The sequence below is a fragment of the Phocoena phocoena genome, chromosome 7 (genome assembly GCF_963924675.1).
Source record: "Phocoena phocoena chromosome 7, mPhoPho1.1, whole genome shotgun sequence".
Taxonomy (NCBI): domain Eukaryota; kingdom Metazoa; phylum Chordata; class Mammalia; order Artiodactyla; family Phocoenidae; genus Phocoena; species Phocoena phocoena.
In genome coordinates, this window is record NC_089225.1 from 8910215 (window position 1) to 8930391 (window position 20177).

General features: G+C 38.2%; 1 protein-coding gene across 2 annotated transcripts in view; it reads right to left on the reverse strand.

The window, feature by feature from the left end:
* CNTNAP5 (contactin associated protein family member 5) overlaps positions 1-20177 on the reverse strand; it is an 881675-nt gene that overhangs the window by 664394 nt on the left and 197104 nt on the right. For both annotated transcript variants that reach the window (XM_065881152.1, XM_065881151.1), the window contains exon 2: positions 11032-11136. In XM_065881152.1, coding sequence (XP_065737224.1) covers positions 11032-11136 — 105 coding nt within the window. The remainder of the gene's footprint in view (positions 1-11031; positions 11137-20177) is intronic.

Below are 20177 nucleotides of genomic sequence, written 5' to 3' on the forward strand. Positions count from 1 at the left end.
ACATAAAGTAAAAACTTGCCCTCACTCTCAAGCTGCTCTAACCCACACAGGGAAGGCTTCATGCTGTGTCACCAACTCCTGAGTTTCCTGCCGACAGTAAGGGCTTCTCACAGCCCAGCCAACATTAAGCCCAGATCAAAAGCTTTCTTACCACAAAACAAATCATATTTGACAAAATCAGATCCCTCCTAAGCCACAATTATACATATTGACTTGGTAACCTCCGTTAATGGTGATCTGACCCCCAGTTTAATGTCTTTTGTCATTTCTTTCAAAAGTAATTAGTTCTCTTCTTTGCTTTTTCTTTCCTTGTGTGTGGATAAAATGTGAGGAGTGTCTGAAAGTGAGAGAACAAAAATTCCATTTGGCCGATGTCTTCCTTAGATGAGATAGCAGCGCGAAGACTATTAGTGGGTTTTAACCATCTAATCTTTCTCCTGGTCCAGTGAGTTGCCCAGACCTTGGGGGCACAGTACCTAAGGTCAAAGGCTGTTTCCAAGGGTGTGTTTTCTAACATAAAGATGAGTTCATCACTGACAGAACCCAGACTTACTTTACTTACGGTCTGAGGGTACTCATGAGCATGGCTTTCCTATATTTTTCTTTTCAACTTTTGTGTTGATCTCTGCTTGGGATGACATCCTTCCCAGCTGTGCCCCTTTTTCTTCCTCGTGTTGGTCAGAAATGTGTATGCTTGAGTTCTGAGCACACAGTGGAGGTGAAGTGGTCCTTAATTACCTACATTCAGTGTATGCCACAGGTGTATATGATTCCCAGGGGATGTGGCAGTGTTCAATGGTGTCTGAAGACCTGCAGGGCCTTTATCTTTGTGAAAAAGTTCAGCGGTGAGGAGCTGGGAGGATGCCACTGAGCACATTCATTTCAGTGAGGAAGACTTAGCTTTAGGGAAGTCAGGAGTTTTACAACATGGATTTCATCTGTGGTGGAAAACCAGGAAGTTCCTTGACAAGTGCATGGAAGGCTGAATGGGGTAGAGTAGAAGGAAATCATGAAATATTGAGATAAGGGAGTAAATGAATGAATGAATGGAGTATATTTAAAAATACCCAAAACCTGGAGATCAAAAGAGAGCTAAGTTTGTCCTTTCAACATCATCCTGGGGCAATTTTTAACAAGTCTACTCAATGATCGTTTAATTCTCAAGGAGAATGTACCTGTCATTTGGTTTTGCTATTCATTGGCTCATTAGACCTTAGATATTATGAAGCTACACGTTAACCCATAAATGTTTGCCCAATAGAGTAGACATTACCCCCCCCCCAATTTTATTATCCCCTAAGACATTAACTAGTTTTGTATCCACCTAGAAATTTTTTTCTCATAGTCTTTTCTTTCCTCGCTGTGCCATGGCATTTTTATCTGTGAAATCAAGATAATGATAATAATAATGCCTACATGGAGGGTAATTGTGAGAATTAAGTTGATGTGCCTTAAGGGCTTAGAACAGTTATGGCTCATAGTGAGTGCTAAGGATATTGTGTGGTCTTTAGCTGTATGCTGGTAGGTATAAGCTGCTAACAAAGGTTTGTGAACTAGGCATAGGATCCAACCATTCAGGGAGGAGCCAAGCCTGATCATGACAGTGCTAGGAGCAATTGTTTAGCACCTGGCTGTGATCCTGCTGTTAAAAGCACTATACTGAGAAGTCAAATAGAAACCAAGATGTTCTTTGAAATTTCCATGTATATCTGACATTATCCTAGATTTCAAACCAGGTGGAACAGTTTGCTCTTTGGGGTATATTTGCTGTCTTTCCTTTTTTACAATAAAAAGGAAGTTTTAAAGGAGGACATGTAGAAAAAAGGGTTCATTAGACAGGGCTCTAAGTACTTCTAGGCCATTTCAGTGGACAGACAGTACATAAGGCTGTTTTTAGATGGAGACAAATAAATTATTACTTTATACTGATATTTTTCTACGTAAATTAAAAATTACAACTTTCTAAATTTTATTTTAGAAAACATATGACAAACCCTTCTTAATATCATTAACATAATAGCTTTTGTTTTATTATAATTATACTATGTATGTTTATAGCCTATGTGTGTATTATATATATATGTGTATAGGTATACATATACTACTGCACACATCCATATACACATCCATATACATGAATTGTGTATATATTCTATTACATATGGATTGTGTGTATATATATATATATATATATATATATATATATATACACACACACACTGGTTTTATATATATATATATATATATAAAACAATGGATATATCTACCTTTTTCTATATATATTTCTGACTCTGTATATATCCAACCATATGTATATAATTAACTCTCTTTATATATACTACTATACTATATACATATGTGTGTATAAAAATACACACAATACATCATTTATATTGTGTATATATGTACATATATGACAAAATGATAAAATCAATATTATCACTAATCACAAATATTAGCTATTCATTATATGGTAATTTGTGTTATCCATGTATACATTTTATGAGTAGAATTTGTACCTATTTTTTTTTTTTTTTTTTTTTTTTTTTTTTTTTTTTTTGCGGTACACGGGCCTCTCACTGTTGTGGCCTGTCCCGTCACGGAGCACAGGCTCCAGACACGCAGGCTCGGAGGCCATGGCTCATGGGCCCAGCCGCCCCGCGGCATGTGGGATCTTCCCAGACCGGGGCACGAACCCGTGTCCCCTGCATCGGCAGATGGACTCTCAACCACTGCGCCACCAGGGAAGCCCTAGAATTTGTACCTATTTTTACCAGCTATGTGCCAGAGTTTTAGTACAATGCCTGGCACATAGTAGGTGCTCAGTAGATATTAATGGAAATATTTGTTATTTACGAATTCATCCAATCTAGTAACTTGCAACTCTTGTTGCATTTTAGAATCATTGGGAAAGCTTGTATTTATTTAATTTATCAATATTCACTCTTGGGTCCCATTCCAGACAATTAATTCAGAATATCTGGGAGGTAGGACTCAGCATCACTACTTACAAAGCTCTCCTATTTAATTGCCTTTAAGGGCAATGGTTGGCCCTGTGAATGGACCTGTGTCGCATGATGAGTTCTAGACCAATGCATCCTGACTCTTCAACTGTATCTCCTGTCTGGCCTTCCTGATTTGGACTCTAGTTGGGAGAAGGAGGAAGGTCAACTTCCTTTCTGCCTACGTTCATGCTAACCTTGAGCTCAGGCACACGGGTGCCCCCATGAGCAGGATAATGATAATAAATTGAAACAGAGACATCTGTGTCCTGTCGATATCTGTCCATAAACGGGGGAGCTGGCCTATGATCAGACTCACAGCTTCTCCAGAAAATGCCAAGGAGCTACTGAGGCAGTCATGACCTTCTGCCACCGCACGATTGGGTGGGACTGAGACCAACTCTGGCTCCAGATGCCCTGTGGGAGAGTCTCTATTAAAATCTGCCAACCTGTGTTTCTTATTGAAATGACAAATGTAACTCACTGTCCCAGTCTCTCTCTACCCTGCAGTGAGAAGGAGCTTTAGAATGTGCAAGTCTGGTCTCAGTCTACACATGATGCTTCCAGTCAGGCATTGCTGGTCCCCTTTACAGATTAAAAAAGAAACAAGGTTGACAGCAGGTAAGTGACTTACAGATGCTCATAGAACTTGTAAGTAAACGCCATAGCCAGCATTAGAACTTGGGCAGAATACTTTCCAAACCTCTTTACTCTCTAATACACCTTCTTAAACCTGCGTTAGTAAATCTATTTGCTAATGTGGTTGGGAGCAAAACTGCGGATTTAGATGACTTAGATTTGAATCCAAGCATTTCCCCTTCCTAACCTCATGATGTAAGGCACATTATAAACTTCGCTGAGCCTCAGAAAACCTATCTGAAGACAAAAAGGTAATAATGCTTACCTTGCAGTATCTTTGTGAAGATTAAATAACATAATATGGGTGAAATGCTTTATAAAATTTTTGGCACAGAGAATTCATGAAAAGGCAGTGTTAGTACAAAATTGTCATTGATATTTCCCTGCTGGGTCATTTTTTTTTTTTTTTTTTTTTTTTTTTTTTTTGCAGTACGCCAGCCTCTCACTGTTGTGGCCTCTCCCATTGCGGAGCACAGGCTCCGGATGCGCAGGCTCAGCAGCCATGGCTCACGGGCCCAGCCACTCTGTGGCACGTGGGAGCTTCCTGGAGAGGGGCACGAACCCGTGTCCCCTGCATCGGCAGGCGGACTCTCAACCACTGTGCTACCAGGGAAGCCCTCCCTGCTGGGTCTTTGATTAACCATCCTTTTCCCTTTAGAATACCATTCTTAAATTCCTCTCTCAACAAAAACACGGAACTTACTAAGTTTTACGTTATTGATTGCATTATACCAGAATACTTGTGATGTGTAGTATGAAACAAACAATAAGTATACAAATCAAAATTACAAATCAATCTCACTCTGAATGGAGATTCAAAATCAGAAATTAAAATGTAAACAAATTAAATCATTCTGTACTTTACAAAAACAATATCAATAGCACCTCAACGAATTAGGACTTACTCCAGAATGAAAGATGGATCAACATTGGAAACTTACTAATGTGATTGACCTCATGTATTAATGGGAAAATATAGTCAAGATTAAATAATGTACACCACCAGACGTGAACCTGCCCACTAGAGAGACAAGATCCAGCCTCATCCAGCACAACACAGGCACTAGTCCCCTCCACCAGGAAGCCTACACAACCCACTGAAACAACCTTAGCCACTGGAGACAGACATCAAAAACAACGGGAACTACGAACGTGCAGCCTGCAAAAAGGAGACCCCAAACACAGTAAGATAAGCAAAATGAGAAGACAGAAAAACACACAGCAGATGAAGGAGCAAGATAAAAACCCACCAGACCTAACAAATGAAGAGGAAATAGGCAATCTACCTGAAAAAGAATTCAGAATAATGATAGTAAGGATGATCCGAAATCTTGGAAGTAGAATGGACAAAATGCAAGAAACAGTTAACAAGGACCTACAAGAACTAAAGATGAAACAAGCAACGATGAACAATGCAATAAATGAAATTAAAATCACTCTAGATAGGATCAATAGCAGAATAACTGAGGCAGAAGAACGGATAAGTGACCTGGAAGATAAAGTAGTGGAAATAACTACTGCAGAGCAGAATAAAGAAAAAAGAATGAAAAGAACTGAGGACAGTCTCAGAGACCTCTGGGACAACATGAAATGCACCAACATTCGAATTATAGGGGTTCCAGAAGAAGAAGAAAGAAAGAAAGGGACTGAGAAAATATTTGAAGAGATTATAGCTGAAAACTTCCCTAATATGGGAAAGGAAATAGTTAATCAAGTCCAGGAAGCACAGAGGGTCCCATACAGGATAAATACAAGGAGAAACACGCCAAGACACATATTAATCAAACTGTCAAAAATTAAATACAAAGAAAGCATATTAAAAGCAGCAAGGGAAAAACAACAAATAACACACAAGGGAATCCCCATAAGGTTAACAGCTGATCTCTCAGCAGAAACCCTACAAGCCAGAAGGGAGTGGCAGGACATACTGAAAGTGATGAAGGAGAATAGCCTGCAACCAAGACTACTCTACCCAGCAAGGATCTCATTCACATTTGATGGACAAATTAAAACCTTTACAGACAAGCAAAAGCTGAGAGAGTTCAGCACCACCAAACCAGCTTTACAACAAATGCTAAAGGAACTTCTCTAGACACGAAACACAAGAGAAGGAAATGACCTATAGTAGCGAACCCAAAACAATATATAAAATGGAAATAGGAACATACATATCGATAATTACCTTAAATGTAAATGGACTAAATGCTCCCACCAAGAGACACAGATTGGCTGAATAGATACAAAAACAAGACCCTTATATATGCTGTCTACAAGAGACCCACTTCAGAACTAGAGACACATACAGACTGAAAGTAAGGGGATGGAAAAAGATATTCCATGCAAATGGAAACCAAAAGAAAGCTGGAGTAGCAATTCTCATATCAGACAAAATAGACTTTAAAATAAGGACTATTAAAAGGGACAAAGAAGGACACTACATAATGATCAAAGGATCGATCCAAGAAGAAGATATAACAATTGTAAATATTTATGCACCCAACATAGGAGCACCTCAATACATAAGGCAAATACTAACAACCATAAAAGGGGAGATCAACAGTAACACATTCATAGTAGGGGACTTTAACACCCCACTTTCACCCATGGACAGATCATCCAAAATGAAAATAAATAAGGAAACACAAGCTTTAAATGATACATTAAACAAGATGGACTTAATTGATATTTATAGGACACTCCATCCAAAAACAACAGAATACACATTTTTCTCAAGTGCTCATGGAACATTCTCCAGGATAGATCATATCTTGGGTCACAAATCAAGCCTTGGTAAATTTAAGAAAACTGAAATTGTATCAAGTATCTTCTCCGACCACAACGCCATGAGACTAGATATCAATTACAGGAAAAGATCTGTAAAAAATACAAACACATGGAGGCTAAACAATACACTACTTAATAATGAAGTGATCACTGAAGAAATCAAAGAGGAAATAAAAAAATACCTAGAAACAAATGACAATGGAGACACAACGACCCAAAACCTATGGGATGCAGCAAAAGCAGTTCTAAGGGGGAAGTTTATAGCAATACAAGCCCACCTTAAGAAGCAGGAAACATCTCGAATAAACAACCTAACCTTGCACCTCAAGCAATTAGAGAAAGAAGAACAAAAAAACCCCCAAAGCTAGCAGAAGGAAAGAAATCATAAAAATCAGATCAGAAATAAATGAAAAAGAAATGAAGGAAACAATAGCAAAGATCAATAAAACTAAAAGCTGGTTCTTTGAGAAGATAAACAAAATAGATAAACCACTAGCCAGACTCATCAAGAAAAAAAGGGAGAAGACTCAAATCAATAGAATTAGAAATGAAAAAGGAGAAGTAACAACTGACACTGCAGAAATAAAAAAAATCATGAGAGATTACTACAAGCAACTCTATGCCAATAAAATGGACAATCTGGAAGAAATGGACAAATTCTTAGAAATGCACAACCTGCCAAGACTGAATCAGGAAGAAATAGAAAATATGAACAGACCAATCACAAGCACTGAAATTGAAACTGTGATTAAAAATCTTCCAACAAACAAAAGCCCAGGACCAGATGGCTTCACAGGTGAATTCTATCAAACGTTTAGAGAAGAGCTAACACCTATCCTTCTCAAACTCTTCCAAAATATAGCAGAGGGAGGAACACTCCCAAATTCCTTCTACGAAGCCACCATCACCTTGATACCAAAACCAGACAAGGATGTCACAAAGAAAGAAAACTACAGGCCAATATCACTGATGAACATAGATGCAAAAATCCTCAACAAAATACTAGCAAACAGAATCCAACAGCACATTAAAAGGATCATACACCATGATCAAGTGGGGTTTATTCCAGGAATGCAAGGATTCTTCAATATACGCAAATCTATCAATGTGATAAACCATATTAACAAATTGAAGGAGAAAAACCATATGATCATCTCAATAGATGCAGAGAAAGCTTTCGACAAAATTCAACACCCATTTATGATAAAAAACCCTCCAGAAAGTAGGCATAGAGGGAACTTTCCTAAACATAATAAAAGCCATATATGACAAGCCCACAGCAAACATCATCCTCAATGGTGAAAAACTGAAAGCATTTCCACTAAGATCAGGAACAAGACAAGGTTGCCCACTCTCACCACTCTTATTCAACATAGTTTTGGAAGTTTTAGCCACAGCAATCAGAGAAGAAAAGGAAATAAAAGGAATCCAAATCGGAAAAGAAGAAGTAAAGCTGTCACTGTTTGCAGATGACATGATACTATACATAGAGAATCCTAAAGATGCTACCAGAAAACTACTAGAGCTAATCAATGAATTTGGTAAAGTAGCAGGATACAAAATTAATGCACAGAAATCTCTGGCATTCCTATATACTAATGATGAAAAATCTGAAAGTGAAATCAAGAAAACACTCCCATTTACCATTGCAACAAAAAGAATAAAATATCTAGGAATAAACCTACCTAAGGATACGAAAGACCTGTATGCAGAAAATTATAAGACACTGATGAAAGAAATTAAAGATGATACAAATAGATGGAGAGATATACCATGTTCTTGGATGGGAAGAATCAACATTGTGAAAATGACTCTACTACCCAAAGCAATCTACAGATTCAATGCAATCCCTATCAAACTACCACTGGCATTTTTCACAGAACTAGAACAAAAAATTTCGCAATTTGTATGGAAACACAAAAGACCCCGAATAGCCAAAGCAATCTTGAGAACGAAAAAAGGAGCTGGAGGAATCAGGCTCCCTGACTTCAGACTATACTACAAATCTACAGTAATCAAGACAGTATGGTACTGGCACAAAAACAGAAAGATAGATCAGTGGAACAGGATAGAAAGCCCAGAGATAAACCCACGCACATATGGACACCTTATCTTTGATAAAGGAGGCAGGGATGTACAGTGGAGAAAGGACAGCCTCTTCAATAAATGGTGCTGGGAAAACTGGACAGGTACATGTAAAAGTATGAGATTAGATCACTCCCTAACACCATACACAAAAATAAGCTCAAAATGGAATAAAGACCTAAATGTAAGGCCAGAAACTATCAAACTCTTAGAAGAAAACATAGGAAGAACACTCTATGACATAAATCACAGCAAGATCCTTTCTGACCCACCTCCTAGAGTAATGGAAATAAAAACAAAAATAAACAAATGGGACCTAATGAAACTTCAAAGCTTTTGCACAGCAAAGGAAACCATAACCAAGACCAAAAGACAACCCTCAGAATGGGAGAAAATATTTGCAAATGAAGCAACTGACAAAGGATTAATCTCCAAAATTTACAAGCAGCTCATGCAGCTCAATAACAAAAAAACAAACAACCCCATCCAAAAATGGGCAGAAGACCTAAATAGACATTTCTCCAAAGAAGATATACAGAATGCCAACAAACACATGAAAGAATGCTCAACATCATTAATCATTAGAGAAATGCAAATCAAAACTACAATGAGATATCATCTCACACCAGTCAGAATGGCCATCATCAAAAAATCTAGAAACAATAAATGCTGGAGAGGGTGTGGAGAAAAGGGGACACTCTTGCACTGCTGGTGGGAATGTGAATTGGTTCAGCCACTATGGAGAACAGTATGGAGGTTCCTTAAAAAACTACAAATAGAATTACCATATGACCCAGCAATCCCACTACTTGGCATATACCCTGAGAAAACCAAAATTCAAAAAGAGTCATGTACCAAAATGTTCATTGCAGCTCTATTTACAATAGCCAGGACATGGAAACAACCTAAGCGCCCATCATCGGATGAATGGATAAAGAAGATGTGGCACATATACACAATGGAATATTACTCAGCCTTAAAAAGAAATGAAATTGAGCTATTTGTAATGAGATGGATAGAACTAGAGTCTGTCATACAGAGTGAAGTAAGTCAGAAAGAAAAAGACAAATACCGTATGCTAACACATATATATGGAATTTAAGGGAAAAAAATGTCATGAAGAACCTAGGGGTAAGATAGGAATAAAGACGCAGACCTACTGGAGAACGGACTTGAGGATATGGGGAGGGGGAAGGGTGAGTTTTGACAGGGCGAGAGAGAGTCATGGACATATACACACTAACAAACGTAGTAAGGTAGATAGCTGGGGGTAAGCAGCCGCAAGGCACAGGGATATTAGCTCGGTGCTTTGTGACAGCCTGGAAGGGTGGGATGGGGAGAGTGGGAGGGAGGGAGATGCAAGAGGGAAGACATATGGGATCATATGTATATGTATAGCTGATTCACTTTGTTATAAAGCAGAAACTAACACACCATTGTAAAGCAATTTTACCCCAATAAAGATGTTTAAAAAAAAAAAAAAAAAAAAAGATTAAATAGTGTGAGCTCTCCCAGATCAGTGTACCTCTTGAAACTGCATATCAATTTTTTCTTAACTTGAAAAAGTGTTTAGAGTGTTCACTAGGTATGTCAATAAACAAGTATCATCAGTTATTTAAAGTCTTTGAAAACTAAAAAATTCAACTATAGAACTATATATATATATGCATTATAAATATGATTTAAAATATATCTCTCTAGATATCCAGCATCATATTTGTTAAAGGCATTTCACATGAGACATTAGTTAAGGGTGTCTGCACTTCCTTCAGTCATATGCTGTAAAGATACACATCCAGCATTTAACCACAGTTATCTCTAGCTGGTAGCATTGCACAATTTTTGTATTTTCTTACTTTTACTTAATAGTATTTTATATTTTTAATGTTAGAAACATTTATTATATTGTAAAAATTAAATTTATTGAAGGAAAAATCTTGGTAGATTTCATTCTTGCTTATGATAACATGCTATTATAATAATATATTTTGGTAGCTATTTATCTTAGATGCATGAAATATAAAAATAAAGCAAATTAAAAATATTTGTACACAAAGGCATTTTTTGTTTTTTTTTTGAGGTATGCGGGCCTCTCACTGTTGTGGCCTCTCCCGTTACGGAGCACAGGCTCTGGACGCACGGGCTCAGCGGCCATGGCTCACGGGCCCAGCTGCTCCGCAGCGTGTGGGATCTTCCCGGACCAGGGCACGAACCTGTGTCCCCTGAATCGGCAGGCGGACTCTCAACCACTGTGCCACCAGGGAAGCCCCAAAAAGGCGTTTTATGATCATCAAAGAAGAATAAGGTGGGTTCTGGAGAACAGTAACCAGTATAACCAGTATTCTTTGAATATCCGTTATGTGCTGGGAAACATGGTTTCATTCTTTTAATGCCCCCTACCCATTCTTCTCCTGAACACTGCTCTTGGACAGGATCCCAGCACACGGAGATACTCCTTTTCTTCCATTTACCCATTGTGTGCTTATTCAGAGCTTGCCTTTAGAGTTTGTTACCTACTCACCAACCCTTCGGTTGAGCTGAGCTGGGATGTGAGTACCATTGAGGTCTGAGGAGCTGGAAAAAGCCACTGGAGAGAGCAAGGATGCTAATGGGTCATCACAGTTGTCTAGAACAAAAGGGGAGAGAGAGAAAATTCCATTAGTAAGAAGTGTTTCATAAAGAGAGAACTCAAAGCATTAACCACTACCACTTATTAAATACCTCCTCTGATCAAGGCTGGTACTACTTGTTTCCATGTGCTATTTCATCGACTCTTCACAACAATCCTCAAAGACAGGGGTTAAGTTCCTTTCACAGTTGGGGAAACTCAAGTTCAGAGATGTTAAGTAGTTAGTGTAAGGTCACAACACTAGAAAACAGTGTGGCCACAATTCTTGCCCAGTTTTGTCTAACCCAAAATCCAACTATCCCACCATTCCTTTGATCAACCACTTGAGCAAAGCCTCAAATTATGGTTAGTGAGTTTCTTCTATAAAAGAGGAGATGGTTTAAAAATGGGGAACATTGTTTAACTACTCTCTCATCTTCAGTCCCTAAGGACTCTTGTAATAGTTTTATCTAGAGGGACAGAATAATTTAGAATGTCTCACTCCTAGTTGCGTGAAAGTCTTTGGAAAATGAGTTACTGATTTTAATAATTCATTTCTATTCTATGAAGTAGTAGAGAATCGCCCCCAGCCTTCCCTAAATGTGGTAGGTATGTGTCCTAAAGACTTCTTTGATGCTGACCAGATGTGGAACAGTGTGGAACCATGGGCAGAGATGAGGTCTTGACAATGTAGATATGCTCCTCTGATTGCCCTGACCATCCAATCTCATGTCCAGGACTCTGCTCTTCACAGAGCATATTGGAGCTTGTAATCATTCATTTATTTGTTTGCATTCTCCAATAGGTAACATGCACTTTGTGTGATCTTAGCAAATAATCCGGCATATAATAGGCTTTCAATAAAGGTTTACTTAAAGAATGAAATGGTGAGTAAAGGAAGGAAGTAATCAATCAATCCACCTAACAGTACCAACACTCTTACCATTTTTCCATTTTGTATACAATTGCTCTTAAAGAATATTGCAAAATGTGTTCATGAAATCTAGACATACCTCACTCAAAACAAATTTGAAACGTGTTATTCAGTTTGAATGTCAACTTCATGGTGTCAAATGCTCTCAGGAAGAGCTGAGTTGACATTCTTAAAAGCAAATGTACATAGGATTATGAGGTTGCTTGCTTACACAGCAAATTCTTAGGGAGCAGTATTTCATCTAATTGCAGGAAAATTAATTAGAAACATAAGGACTGAATTTTTGTTTGTTCAATGTGTTAAAAAAAAAATCAACTGGCAAAATACATTTTGAGTTTTTCCCAATCAAAAATGTTTGAAAAATATTTTGAGGCATTTAACAAACAGAAAATAGAGCCAGATCCTCACTGAGGAGGAATAACACAAAAATCAGAGCAAGGGAAAAAAATCAGAGCAAGGGCACCTCGGTAGTTACGGTCATTCTGAGAATAGAAAACAGAACTCAGGGCCACTTTACCCCAGGCCTAAGATGCAAGTGAGAGGGGTTACATGCACCCTTCCAACACAACTGTTTGGGAACATGAATTTGTTACTCTATTTATATGTTAGGAAACAATACGAACATAATGGAAATCTTCCATTTGCTTATGCTAGTTTCATCATCAGGAAACAGGTGAATGTCAAAGCTTGAACCCAACTGGACTGAGCCCCAGAAGAATACACCACACACACACACACACAACACACAACACACACACCAAGCACCACAAAGTATTTCTCTTCCCAGCCATGTTATGAACATCACCTACCCACATCTGTAGTTACAGCTACCATCCAATTTCAGATAATACCCCTCCACCCCTACCCAATAACTCACAACCCTCCTAACACCCACTTCCACAAGCAAATTGAAGATCTTTTAAAGGTCAAGTACCATAATTATTACAGTATTTATGTATTTCTTAAACATATAATATGTATAAAACTCTATCATTTTTTTCAATATTTTTTCTTGAAGTATATTGATTTTACAGTGTTGTGTTAATTCCTGCTGTATAGCAAAGTGATTCAGTTATATATATATATATATATATATATATATACACTATATGTATATACATATATATATGTATATATATATATATATAGTGATTATTTTGAGTAAATTACTTTGAACAATTTGGAAAGCTAATAGTTTTATTCTAGTGGTTACCTTTAGAGCTATAACTATATATAATATCTTTAACCCTCTTTTTCCTTAAAGAAAGACCTCTGATTCTGACCTCTGGTTATATACACTATATATATGTATATATATATACATTCTTTTTCATATTCTTTTCCATTATGACTTATCATAGGATATTGAATATAAGTTCTGTGCTATACAGTAGGACCTTATTGGTACTGCTACTGTTTTTATTAGCTTGTTTTTTTTTTTAATTGGTTGCTGATGACATTTTTGAGTATTGTGCTCCTAACCCTATTTTTCCCCCCAGGTAGAAATTGAAGTAACCTAATCATTTCAATTTAATTTAGTCCAATAAATATTTATAAGGTCCTACTTTATGCTTGACCTTGAATAGACATTGGGATACATTTGAGTAAAATTGAGTGTCAGACTTCAAGGAGCTCAGAGACCATTGAAAAATATGAAGATATAAATAAGTCAATAAATGGATGGGATAGTTGAGGAGAATTTTCACCAACATTACATCCAAGCCAGTTACATGAGTACCTAACTGGTCAGACGTCCAGGTAAGTGCTCTTTCCCATCTCCTCCAGTCTTATGCAGTCCCCTTTTCCACTAGGCACTGGCCTCGGGGAGAAGTAAGCTTCCAACCACACTGGCCTCCTGACATCAGCTGCTATTTCCCCACTGCCCAGTTCCTCTTGTGAAATGTTCCTTCTTTGTATCTCCATTTATGGGGTCAGTGTTTCCATTTTGGAAATTGGTAAAGCCATTGGAAACAATCTGTGCTAATGGAAAGGTCCAGAGAGGATTCTTCAGGGCTCGTTTTCCCATGGACCCTGGACATTGCAGTGGCCTTTAGAGAACATGTCTGAGCTTTTGTTTCCCTATCCCTAAAAGTGATAAGAATGGGAAAGTTTCCAATCAGAAAGAAAGACCACCCCCTCCTCCCTGGCCAATAGGTAGAGATCCCTCTCTCTTCTCTACGTCAGATGAACAAACCTGACAAGTCACCTAAACTGAGAGTAGACCAGGACTCAAATTGGTAATCAAATTACCCCTAGTGGTTGGGAATTAAGAATTTGTCCATATAAGAATTCTCAATGCAAAATGTGTATTAATTTTAAACCTGTCCTATTCTTAAAGCAGAGGAGAAACAATCTAGCATAAATGAGGACAGTACAGTTGACACTTAACACGGGTTTGAACTGTGAAGGTTCACTTATACCAGATCTTTTTTCAATAAATATGTTGTACAGTGGTATAGGATCCATGGTCAGTTGAAAACACGATGAGGAACCTCGGATTTCTCACTATGTTGGGGGTAGGTGTCCCTCAGCCCACATTGTTCTAGGGTCAGCTGTAATTAATTTTTTTTTAATTCCTGATTTGGGAAGGCCGGGGATAGTGGATGGTGTCAGGATGACTAAGACTGAGAGATCCTCGTTCTAGACTGGTTTCTTCTCTTGCCTTGGTGACTCCAGATAACACATCCCAATGCACTAAGCTGTATCTCCATTGCCTCCATTGTCCAAAATCGAAAGAATCATCTCTGCCACATCTAGCCATAGAATCATTTCAAATATGGAATGAGAAGAGATGGAAAAAGTCCCCCTTTAAAGGATAAAGCACAGAATAAACCCAGGAAGTAGTATGTGCATTGTCTGTAATATCTGCTTGCAATCCAGAGCAACCATTTTCAACAATTTTATTCCTAGGATCTTGTGTGTATGTTACAAATCGTGCACAAGAATCGATATCACCAAAAGCTCTTTTGCACTAAAGGTTTGTGGTCAACCTGATGAGAAGGAGGATAGGAAGTATGGGAGAGGGGAAGGGGTGAAGACACACAGGAGAGTGAAGGTGGCATTGCATCCCCTCTGTGGATTGGCAGCCTTCCTGAAACGGGGCCGACATTGTACCAAACACATGGCTAGGAAGCAAAGACACAAAGTACCATCTGCTCCACCATCCCTGCAGGCTTTAAATAAGCAGACCCATGTTGTTGTTAAATTTTAGGAACCACTCACATCTCAGCCTTCTGACAGTGTGTTTGCAAGCTAAATCCATCAGTCAGTTCTTCCAGAAGTGTGGTGGATGTTTATTCGTATTTACATAAGGAAAGAGGAAAGGGTGAAGAAATTCTGCGAGGGAGAGAGAAGTTTGAAGTTTAGGAAAAACATAAGGCGGGACTAGAAGTCAGGCTTCCGATGGAACACAGAACCTGGAGAAACCATGATGATTTTTCCAGAAAAGAACCGCACTTCGCAGATGCAATGGCGTAGTAGAATATTTTCAAAATATTTCCTTAAAAAGCCTATTCATAGGCTTTTACTCTCAAAGATGTGTTGCAGAAATCAGGGGAAATTAAAAGCCTATTTAAAAATGCAAAACTTTTCTCACATTATTACTGTCCAATCTTCTTTGACAAATAACTGCCACCTTGTTTTCCTTTACACCCTAAAGGCCACCTCCAAACCCACCCCTTGCCCAGGCAGATAAAAATACAGACCTATCAGTGGGTGTTGAATAACCCCAGTCCTATTTGCAAATGACTTAGCCCCACATTCATAGACTAAGATGATGTCAAAACCAGAAGGAACCTCTGAAATTGTGGAATTCAAGCCCTCTCTTCACTTTACAAAAGGACCTCAGGGTTGAAGGAGATGACAAGCCTGCTCAGGATGAGTTAGTTAATTAATAGACTGGTCTGGATGGAAACTCAGGTTTCCTCAATCCCAGATGGTGACCACTAGGTCAGAATCACCTGCCGCCTGTGCATAAATCCGGTAATCATTAATTATATCATTCTTCATAACATTTGTTTTAACAAATGACTTATTTTCTGCAAAAGGAAGGGCATGGTTTTATTTCCTGGATAACAGAAAAATGTTGAAGAATAGTCTATAATTTTCAAAAGAATTTGAATTTCTTACTTTTCTTTGTCCTTCTTTATTTCTTCATTTGACACTCTCTCCTACCCACCAAAAAAGGGGTAAAGAAAAAAAAAAACCCACAAAGGCAGGATGAAAGATAAAAAAGAAATGTATTTGTTTTCTGATTAGTATTTGTATGCATATTCAAGGCCAGCATTTTCTTTGATATTTTCAACCTGAAGAAGTAGGGATAATTTTTCCCTTAATATACATGTACAGTTAAATACTAAAGGCCTTCTTTCACCTTAATTAAAAGGTAAAGACACAAAAGAGAATTCTGAGTAAATATGATATTTACACAGCTTCTTAGAAATAATAATTGACTCTTTAAGATGATTCCACTTTAAGTAACATTTTTGGTTGTCAGTGTATATTTTTATTCATTATTATTAGAATACCAATGGAGTTACAGATGGTAACTGAAGTTAAATTGTGAGCATCGCCTTGATTACCAGAGTAAATTGTCTGTATATGGGGATTTGGAGCTTAAGGGATTCATTTGTATTTATAGGTGAGATAAAATTCCTCTTAGCATTGCACACTTAATGGCCCACTTTGTTTAAAAGACATAAAGCATGTGCTTCGTGTAGTGCCTACAATGAGGCTTAGAAGTGGCAACTCACACTTTTAGCTTCGTTTATTTTTCCTCTTGTTACCTATAATTTCACTTAGCAAACAACAAAAATAAATACTTTAATACTACTCTTGACTCTGACCCCGTCCCTATTTTCCACCATGAAATCCTAAAAGATAAATTACTCCATGATGCACAGACCAAGAAACATGACTCTAAAATGAGTCATGAAAAGAAGGTCAAACCTTCTCTATCCTGACATCCATCTCCACCATAATGCAGTGCTACTTGCCTTTTGAGTATCTGCTGGATACACATGGTCGTGCTCTTTGCTGTGGGAAGACAGAATTCAAGCCAAAGACATAGACCCTGAGCTCAAGGAGCCAAGCATTTACTCTGGGTTGAAAGATAATTCATGTATTTTTTTTAAAAGCTCCTTACGTGTATGAACGATTATATGCAGGAGACCTTTGGCTTGGGATACAGGAAACCTGGGTCCTCTTCTTCCTTCACTGTGAATGTGCTCTCATTTTTACCTTCCTGTGCTTCAGCTCCCTCCTCTGCGAACGGCGCAGGTGATTGTTCATTTGTTTGATCAACAAACTTTAACTGGGCGCATTCTAGGTATCAGAGTTTCTGTCAGGATTTCGAGGTAGTAAAAGCAGTTGTAACCAATTCCTCCAACGTAGTGGAGACGGACACACCCTTCACTGCTCCACAGCTGTGACTGGTGATGGAGGAGTCAGGGCATCCCAAAGGGGAGGTGGCATTAACAAGGTTGCTCTGGGGTTCTTTCTAGGCTTTTAAAATCATTCTATTCAAGGTTTTAGGAAAGACTTGTTTGGAGGTACTGATCTTCACTTATAAGTGACTTGCTGGGACTTGACCATAATCAAACCCACTGAGAACAATAACAAAGCAGCAGAGGCAGCTATAATTCTTTCCTGCCCCTGGGGCAGCTCCCCTTCTAGGTGGTCAGCTGTCCCTGCCGTGCAGCCAGCAGGAGATATCACTCATACTGGATGGGTGAGCAGCCTACAAGTTTCTCTGTTCATTTCACACTGTAGTCTATGTTCAAACTGGTCTTTGAACCAAGGTCTGTGTGACTTTGTGCACATCTTCTGTCTGAAAATATGCTTCCCATCCCTAAAATGGTGGCAGGAAAGCCTCATAGTCTGGCAAAGGCCAGTCTCCCATGTGATTATCTTGTGTGAGTTTAGCTCTTTCCTTCTTGGATTTTCAAGAACATCTGTACATGGAGGTCCCATAATTAGCCCAAAGACAATGGCTTCAAAGTATACTTCCCCAAATTTCTTTCCTCTCAGATTACCCTTACTGCCACTGATGGATTTTTTTTTTTTGGATTCTCAGTTTAGGGATATCATGCTCACAATTGATTGCTTTGTTCTGTATTTCTCTTCTATCCTTAAATCTAATTTATCAATTACTTAACCTGATTTTTAAAAGAATGTTTCTTGAGCCCCTCAGATGGGGAGGCATATGATATACTAATCACGTGTGGAATATAAAGCATCATGTTGGCCAGGGATTTTTTTTAACTACAGTACTTCACATCTGGGACTATGTATATGTCCAATAAATTTTTGTTGAGGGAAACGGTGAAAGTTACAAGTGTTACCATTTTTTGTTGTTGTTGTTGCTTGGAAATATCTCTCAGATTTATACTCTATTTTTTTCCTCCCTTGCCCACTCCTTGATCCTAGTTCATGCTTTTAAATATCATGTTATGATTTTATAAGTCTGCTGAGTTAACACTGGGCTCTACTATCATTGAAGCATTCTTTCTAAAACACTGTTTTCAACATATTTTCTTCCCCATGACTTATTAGGCATGTCAGCCTCAATTTGGCTTCCAGAAGTAGCATCATGAAACTGAAAGAACAAAGAGGGAGTTATTAACGTAAAACAGGTCCAAACTGAGCATAAGGCAGGGTGTCGCTGATGAGGGGGGTCACAGGATGATCAAAGAGTCAGAAAGTAACATCCAACAAGCGGACATCAGGAGTATGGGGCTTGTTGTTGGGATATGCTTTGGTCAGGGGACCATGCCCTCCAAAAGAATCATTCAAGATTGTGAAATTCAAATACGCTAAAGCTATCAGTTCTTTAGGATTATGGATGGTCCTTCTTAGCTTAAATGAATTAGCTAGAAGACATGAAATCTTGGATGTGTAGAAAAGATAAAAATCATAGATGAAAAGGCTTAGAAATTTCTGGAATATGAGAAGCTGAGATTGGTGGCTGGATTACTAGGGATGGTTTTAGAAGAGACTGATAAGGAAAAAGCAAATCTTTGAAACAATGAAATTTTATCTATTTAAAAATTTCCTAAATCCAACTTTGTTTCTATACACTCCTGTACACTTCTCCCCATAACCACCCATCAATATTCCATGCAATACACAGACAAACATGCATATACACACACACACACACACACACACACACACCATTATAAAGTAGAGTCAAATCAGTTTCAGAATTTACTGGATTTTTAAGCAAAGCTAAATACATGAACAAATGGGATGCATGATACATGATAAGCTTACAATGATAAGATTGGGAAAATGGGGAAAATAAGATTAAAAACTTTTAAAAATTGCAAGAAGAAAGAATGTATTTTTACTTAGTGCATGGTTCAAATGATTATGCATAGGATATTAAAATGAAGGAAAGGCCACAATTGGAGAATTGTAAAGATAGTGCTTCTGTCAATTCAGTGCTCATCAGAGTTGAGAATTTCTTTCCTTGAGCTATGTCTCTCAAGTAGATATCTATTCCTTTTTGAATACACTGGAGCTAAACTTCCAATAGCTAATAGCCTGTATTGAGTGGTTCTAAATTACACTGAAAGTCCTGGTTATTCAGGAAACTACAATCTTCACGTGCAGCTCGATCAATCCATACACATTTATAAAACCCTCTTCATCTCTAATGGGTCCAGGCATAGAGCTCCTAAAGGAAATACTACAATCTCTGTGTGTCATCAACCTACTCATGGGAATTTAGGAAAAATGCCTGATTGAAAAGATAGGCTTGGGTTGGAGACTGGCCAGCTGGCTGATAGCACAGCCCCATGAGGGTCAATGCCAACCAGTTATGAGTGGATGGGAAAAACATGTATTGATAATTCAAACAAATATTGATTCTTATTGGTCTTTGTAGGTGAGAAAATAATGTCAGCTCAGGGACAGCAGTGGTACTTAAGATCATAATCTGGCTGTGTGTGTGTGTGTGTGTGTGTGTGTGTGTGTGTGTGTGTGTTTTCTGGACCAATTGGAGACTGCAGTATATCTGGAAAGAGGCAGACATTGGAGCCCAGCCCAGTCTGAATTCAGATCCTGACTCTACAGCTTACTAATTATATGTCCTTTGGGAAGTTATTTAATCTCAGTCTTCTCT